General features: G+C 38.9%; 1 protein-coding gene across 1 annotated transcript; it reads left to right on the top strand.

Annotated features, from left to right (window-relative positions):
- The first annotated feature begins 1,042 nt into the window (after positions 1–1,042).
- Positions 1,043–3,957, top strand: LOC114751841 (subtilisin-like protease SBT1.7). Its single transcript, XM_028940527.1, has one exon. The coding sequence runs from the start codon at positions 1,105–1,107 to the stop codon at positions 3,394–3,396; it is 2,292 nt and encodes a 763-aa protein (XP_028796360.1). The 5' UTR covers positions 1,043–1,104; the 3' UTR covers positions 3,397–3,957.
- The last annotated feature ends 3,975 nt before the right edge of the window (positions 3,958–7,932 follow it).

Genomic DNA, 7,932 nt, shown 5'->3' with positions numbered 1-7,932 from the left:
GAACCATATAACACGTAATAAATTACAAAAAGCGAAAACTTTGCTTTCAATGCAATCACTTACCATCTTTAGCCATGAAATGTTAGAAAAACGACACACAACGGAAGTTCAAGGTGGTTGATCACAGGACGGGGTGCTTGCTACATTACTCTAGCTTGAGGTGAGATGCAAAGTAACATAAACTTTATCAATGATTTTAAATTTTTACTATATTTTTGTTTTATTATTTAGACAAATTAAAGTAAAATAATCTTTTTTTCTCCCCGTCATTCACTTCTCTGTCTCATGATCATAATTTCCATACGTACTTGAACACTTTGGTTCAAACCAAACCATTGATTGAAGAAGTTGCAGAAATTTAATAGAAAAGTTAAGTGTCAGAGAGGTGAACAGGAAGCATGGGCGGCCCTGGAAGAAAAGCAAATGTGTTGTGTTATGCATCAGAAAATCAAATCTTGTTTGGGATCATGATTGGAATTTTTTTTTTTTAAAGAATTCTAATGCAATTCTTTTTTTTTTTTCCCCGCTAAGTAAGTGTATACTTTTATTGAAAATAATTCTATGCAAAATATTATCAGGTATTAAAAATAAATATATATATTTTTTACATGATCACATTATGAGGAACAACTTCTTCCATAATATCGTTGGTCTTCTAATGGAGAAACAAGCCCTAAGTAAGCGGCTCCACTTTTTGAGTCCATTATCTTATACTTACACGTCCTTCGTCTGTGACTGAGTTTGTCTCGATGCAATAATTCAGGCAACCGGACAACTACCCACCGCTTCCCGGTTCTCTCTTTACACACTTTCGCATTTAAAAAGAAGGGTGAAAAAAGAGGTGTTCTTGTAAAATTTTTAAAGGTATTTCCCACACCTAAAAGTTAGAACTTTTTAAAATCTAAAATCATTGGCTTCTAAAATCGTACCTCTCATTATTATTTAATTGGAAAATTTACAACGCTGGCCCAAAAACAAAAAAAAAAAAGGAAATCTACAACGTAAACGCCACGTATCGGTTTTCTCTTATAAAGTGAGCTACTTCGAGACCTTAGTCTCACAGGCTCTCGCTCCAAACTTTGCAGGGCGGAGAAAGCAGCGGCCATGGAGACGTTTCACAAATATCTTGTTCCAACGTTCTTAGCTCTGAGTCTCTTAGCTGTGTCCATGGCGGCAACGGAGAAGAAGAATGAGGTCCAGAAGAGTACTTATATAGTTCATATGGCGAAATCTGAGATGCCAGAAACTTTCGAGCACCATTCAGTCTGGTACGAGTCGTCTCTCAAATCAGTATCGGACTCAGCTGAAATGCTTTATACCTATGATACTGCGATCCATGGATTTTCCACAAGATTGACTGAAGAAGAAGCTCGATCACTTGAAAGCCAATCTGGAATCCTCGCTGTGCTGCCAGAGATGAGGTACGAGCTACACACCACTCGGACCCCTGAGTTTCTCGGACTCGACAAAGAAGCCGAGTTCTTTCCTGAATCAAACGCCCCCGGTGAGGTGATTATTGGAGTTTTAGATACCGGAGTCTGGCCGGAGAGCAAGAGCTTCGATGATGCTGGACTCGGACCCATCCCCAGTACCTGGAAAGGCGAGTGTGAAACAGGTACAAATTTCACTGCCTCAAGCTGTAACAGGAAGTTGATTGGAGCAAGGTATTTCTCAAAGGGCTACGAGGCTACCTTGGGTCCAATCGATGAAACAAGGGAGTCGAAATCGCCGCGAGACGATGACGGCCACGGGACTCATACTGCGAGCACAGCGGCTGGATCAGTAGTTCAAAACGCAAGCCTCTTCGGGTACGCAGCTGGGACGGCGCGTGGGATGGCCACGCGCGCCAGAGTTGCAGCCTATAAAGTTTGCTGGATGGGAGGCTGCTTCAGTTCTGATATATTGGCCGCCATCGACAAGGCCGTCTCTGACAACGTCAATGTGCTTTCCTTGTCGCTCGGAGGTGGGATGTCGGATTATTACAGAGACAGTGTGGCGATGGGATCTTTCGCAGCAATGGAGAAAGGGATTTTAGTTTCTTGCTCCGCTGGGAACGCAGGTCCCAATGAGTACAGTCTCTCTAACGTAGCACCATGGATAACTACCGTAGGTGCTGGCACACTGGATCGAGATTTTCCTGCTTATGTTAGCCTTGGCAATGGTAAAAAATTTTCAGGTGTGTCTCTTTACAGAGGCAATACTCTGCCAAATTCTCCGCTTCCCATTGTGTATGCCGGAAATGCCAGCCATGCCTCAAATGCTAATTTGTGTATGATGGGAACGTTAAAGCAAGAAGATGTTGCCGGAAAGATAGTGTTGTGCGAACGTGGAGTTAGTGCGAGGGTGCAAAAAGGATCTGTAGTGAAAGCCGCCGGCGGTTTAGGTATGGTTTTGGCGAACACCGCCTCTAACGGTGAAGAACTGGTGGCCGATGCCCATCTTTTGCCAGCCACGGCGGTGGGTGCGAGGGCCGGCGAAGCCATCAAGAACTATGTTATGTCTGATCCGAAACCGACGGTGAGGATTGTATTCGAGGGAACCAAAGTTGGGATCCAGCCGTCACCAGTTGTCGCGGCTTTTAGCTCCCGGGGTCCCAACACCATTACTCCGGAGATACTAAAGCCTGACTTTATCGCGCCAGGTGTCAACATCTTAGCTGGATGGTCAAAAGCAGTAGGCCCCACTGGATTAGCCTCTGATGACAGGCACGTGGATTTCAACATCATATCTGGCACCTCCATGTCCTGCCCTCACGTAAGCGGCTTAGCGGCTTTGATCAAAGCGGCTCACCCAGAATGGAGCCCAGCCATGATTCGATCGGCGCTCATGACCACAGCGTACACCACTTACAAAGATGGCCAGACGTTGAAAGACAGCTCAACGGGAAAACCCTCCACACCGTTCGATCACGGGTCAGGACACGTAGACCCCGTAGCAGCCATTAATCCCGGGCTCGTCTACGATCTAACAGTAGCCGATTACCTAGACTTCCTCTGTGCCCTGAATTACACCACCGCACAAGTAACCAGCTTGGCGAGGAGAAAATTCTCGTGCGACGCAAGCAAACGATACAGTGTGACCGCACTTAATTACCCTTCATTCGCGGTGGTCTTTCAATCAGTGAGTGGGACCGGCGTAGTTAAACACACGCGGACTCTTACTAACGTGGGGACCGCAGGAACATACAAGGTGTCGGCAACGTCAGATACCCCAAACGTTAAAATCTCAGTGGAACCGGAGGTGTTGGATTTCAAGGAAAAGGAGAAAAAATCATATACGGTTACGTTCACGTCATCGGGTGCGACACCACGGACTCAGTACGGGTTTGGTCGCTTATCGTGGTCTGATGGAAAGCACGTTGTGGGAAGCCCAATCTCATTTAGCTGGGGAAGTTAGGAAGCTCCGAATTCGGATTCTATGTTTTAATTCTAAGCGCTCCATAGAAGGGTGATCAAAGGTTCATCACTCACTCGAAGAGGGGTGTGTTTGATTGGCTAGCTCGTTATATTTGAATCTAGGAAAAACGAAATGTTTAAGGTTATGTGGTTGATGAAACAAAACAAGAGCTGGGAATTATGTTGTGTTTGTTCCTGGGAGAAATTTTCTTCCAGCGTACAGCCTTGGATGGATATATTCAATTTGCTGCTGGCTCGTTAATTATGATATTTTAGCCCATTTTTATTCAAGCTGTTGTTTTCAGAAATAAATTGTGTGTCAGAGTCCAAAGCTCAGCGAATGAAGAAATGGAGTTGGTTGATGACTTGATGCTGAAAGCGAAAAGACAGAGAAAATGTGTGGGGATGAGAGCATGTGGTGACTCAAGATGTTTCCCAATTTTCTTTCAATGTTCCCTCTTATTTTGAACAAGTCCATCAATATCCTAGTTTCCAGCTTGCTTCATTATTGCATTTGTGAATTTAGAAGGGCAGGCTGCCCCGAACTGTCACATGGGATTAATGATATTTAGCTACTTCCATTTACATGCTATAATTTTGGAACTTCAAATTAGATCATATCACATTAATTTGAAGAAATAAAAACGGGCGCCAAATATTAATAATTTTCTCACAAGATACTTAAATATCATTCTCCCAATATCAAACACTCCGTGTCTCACGCAAATCTTTTTCTTATCAATATGTGTGCATTTAAAAAATATACTCTCTTTTTCACCATTTAAAAAAACTCTTTTCAATGTTATATATAAGGCAGTATTTGATCATTTTTTATGTCATTCTATAGGTTGTTGAACTATTAAATTCTATAATGTAGTCCCTTAAATTTTAAATATAAGACTTAATTAATTCATGGTGGTAAAAAAATTAAGTTAATTATTTGTCATTATTATGTAAAAATTATGTGTTACTTTTTTTAAAATATTTTATTTTAATGAAAGTACCATACGGGAGAGAAAAGTAATGATAAAAACTATGAAATTAATAAGGATGATGTTTAAAATGTTAAATGATGGAGAGAAAGTGGCACCTGGGATAGGAGAGAATATAGCGACTGATGTTTAACCTAACGGGAATCCTCCGCTATACGTGGAAAAATATCAATGCCTCAAGTGGTTTGCGGAAAGAAGCAAGTGAAATATTCGGCCCAAGAAATTTTGTCCACTTGGATAGGTCAACTGCTACATTGAATTGTGTCCTTGTTAGTTGGGCATTCTCGTGGGCCGTACAAAATTTTTTAAGACTCGGAGCACACGGTGGGACGCTACTTTCAATTTTTAACATAACAGCTTTTAAATTAGTCATTTATAATAATTAAATATTTTTTTAGAATACTTTTACTAATCATATATGTTAGTTATAATTACTATTTAATAAAGTTTTTAATATATGCAGCTACTACAAGAACTACTTTAAAAAAATAGACAAATATGAGAGACAAAATAAATTGAGATCTTATATTTAAAACTAAATTAAAAGTTAAATTAGTTCTAATATTAAGGATCAGAACTAGTATTTAGAGCCAGTAATATGGGTTGAGCCCAACCAGCCATAAGGTGGCGGGTTGAGTTGAAAAAAATAGAAACCATTTTGATGCGGTCTTTTTAGCCAGCAGCAGGTAGCCGCTAGCCCTTTTTTTTTAAATACAATTTTAATTTTAATAAATTTTTTTTATCATTTTTACTTAATTTACATATAACTTTGTATTTTGTTAGCGACTTTGATCTTAAATTTGATTTCTCATTTTCTTTATTGTTTTACTATTTTTATACTAATAAAATAATTATTAACAATGAATTATATGTTTATATTTTAAACTTTTGAGATTAATTTAATTACATAATTACTGAAAATATAAGAATGAGAAGAAATTGGTCTATAAAAATTTATAATTTAATTTAAAAAATTTTAAATATGTGTAAAAAAAAATTTTTTTTAAAAAAATAGAGGTTGCTGGGCCAACCCGCCAACCCACCTCTTGACGAGGCGGGCTGGAAAAATATGAGCCTACTAGGAGACTGTTCTTTTAGGATCGACCTGCATGGTCTTGAGCCTGTGACAGGCCAGCCCATTTTACCACTTCTAGTAGTATTTCATATATTTGAATTAGTTGTTGGTGCCATTAGCTGATAAGAAGTTGACTCATAACCTATAAGATCATAATTTCAAATTTTACTGTTAATGTGAGAATCTTGTTGATAAACAATTTAATTAATCCTGCAATTGCTTTTAGATTCTTGAACAAGGAACAAAAAACCGGATCAGAAATTAAATCGCTTGAGGCAGTAGGTCAAGGATTACTGGTCAGACCGGTCATATTAAAATAATATAATTTAATTCATAATATTAAAATAAAACAAAATTCATAAATAATAATCACTAAAAGATAGGATGAGAAGCTACAAAAGGAGTTTAAATGTTTAATAATACTAAGCCAACATTAATGAAATGTATATATCTTTGTTATGGAAAATCAAAATCATATTGGCATACAGTTCTGGAGGTTCTTTGGTTTCAAGCTCAAGGGTATGGATACTTTATATGTCCAGAATAGGTTCTTCAGTTTCAAGCTCTATATCCAGAATCAATTTAATCCTATCTCCAAAAGAAACAAAATCTATATTATTTTAGCCAAAAAAAAAAAAATCACCAACTACTTTCCTCTCCTACTTCAACTGCTCATAAATCAAAATAATTCCCAAACCTTTCGACAGCCAGAGAGAAACAAGGAACAAAGGCACCTCTTTAATCCTAAAAAACAACCTAGCTGAAAGGGAAACGTTTCAAGCTTACCCACAACTCAATGCATCGAAGGGACAACATTGACTCGGATTTAAGGGAGACCTCCGACTTTCAATTTTATGAACTACGAATGCGAGTGGCGCGAAGGCCAAGCTCAGAGCCTCAGACTTGTGATGTGAGTTTGGGTTCTACCATCTACGAATGTGAGTGGCAAAGGCGAAAGGCGAAGCAGGTGAGGTTGAGGGAGACTTGTGAGCTCAGAGCCTTAAACTTGCGATGCAAGTTTCGATTCTGCCCTCTACGAATGTGAGTGGCTAAGGCAGAAGGCGAAGCAGGAGGTGGTGAGGTTGAGGGAGACTCAAACTTGTGACAACGGCGATGCCATTGCAAGGTTAGGGAACGACCGAACAAGGAGCTCTGCCGTAGACCGTCATGTCGTCAACGATGCTAAGGAGCAGGGATTCTAGAGGAGGTGATTTTCGAATTTTGGTTTAAGGGAGGAATTAGAGTTATGCAAGCCAAAGGGGAATCAGGGGAGGGGTTGAATGGAAAAGGAAAGAGAAGAACCGAAGAAGTCAAGAAGGGCTTGTTTTTTTTTTTTTCAAAAAAAGAAACGGCGTCTTTTTGGGCTTTCTGACAGGCAAAAAAATATAAACCCGGTAACCTACTGAATCGGGGTTACCCGGTTTAATAGCAGTTCTTGCCGGCTGAACCGGTTTTTTACTGGTTCTATTGATCATTGGTACTAACAATTAAACCAGATCGGACTGCAGACCGGTTCACCAGCTTTCCGGTTGAACCGGCCAATCCGATCCGGTTTTTTTTTTCTCGCTCTTGAAGCATCTCCTGGACTCCTAGCCCTGGTAAGCATTTGGGATCCAACATATTTAAAAAAGATTTAAAAAAAAAATTCAAGTAAGTATATCCGAAAAAGTTTTACACCAGCAGTAGTTTATAGGGAGTCTGTGATATTCATTAGCAGAACAGATATTTTAGATGTGATAATAATTGAAATAATAAATGCTTACGTCATGCACAATGTATATGTGCTTCTTTCTGTCTCAGAAGATGTCCGTGTTCTTATTAAATGGCGAGCAGAGAGAGTTCAACTGTTCAAGATTATTAAAGATGATGGATGGCAGGTGAGTGCTAAATCTGCTTTATTCGATCGGTTGAGTTTGTTGTTTGAGGAGTTTTTTGTTTCATTAAAAAAAATCATAAACAAAACAAAGACAGGAAAATAATTAGAGGAAATTAAAAAAGAAAAGAAAACACGCATTGAGTTTTTTTCAAAAAATTGACTTTGTTATTGAGGATTAATTTGGCCCTCGACTATGCATACAACTGAATTGATATGGAGATGTTATTTATAATAAATTTTGTAAGTACTCTTTCAACTATAAAATTTATTAAATTTTGACGAGTTTTCAGATTTCATTCACATAGCCGTTTATTCATTGGTCTTGATTTAAAAAATTAAAAAACAAAACAAACACACACACAAATTTCAAATGCCCACAGCCCATTACACCGAATCTTCTAAATTTGGAAGTTTCCCCGGACTGAAATTTTAATTTCACTTCTTGTTATTATATATATCGACTTAACCATACGGTGAGTTTTTTTTTTTTAATACAAAAAAGTTTAGATGAGTTGGGTTTCGGGAGCTCACCAGGGTCAGGGTATGTTTTCAGGCTCAAAGAGTGCTTACAGAGGTATTTTTATAGATCGCCCA

Source organism: Neltuma alba, unplaced genomic scaffold (genome assembly GCF_004799145.2).
Source record: "Neltuma alba isolate B1F8T4 unplaced genomic scaffold, ASM479914v2 tig00007130_pilon, whole genome shotgun sequence".
In the NCBI taxonomy this organism is placed as follows: Eukaryota; Viridiplantae; Streptophyta; class Magnoliopsida; order Fabales; family Fabaceae; genus Neltuma; species Neltuma alba.
Note: the sequence above shows the minus strand (reverse complement) of the source record. Positions and strands in the feature narration are given on the sequence as shown.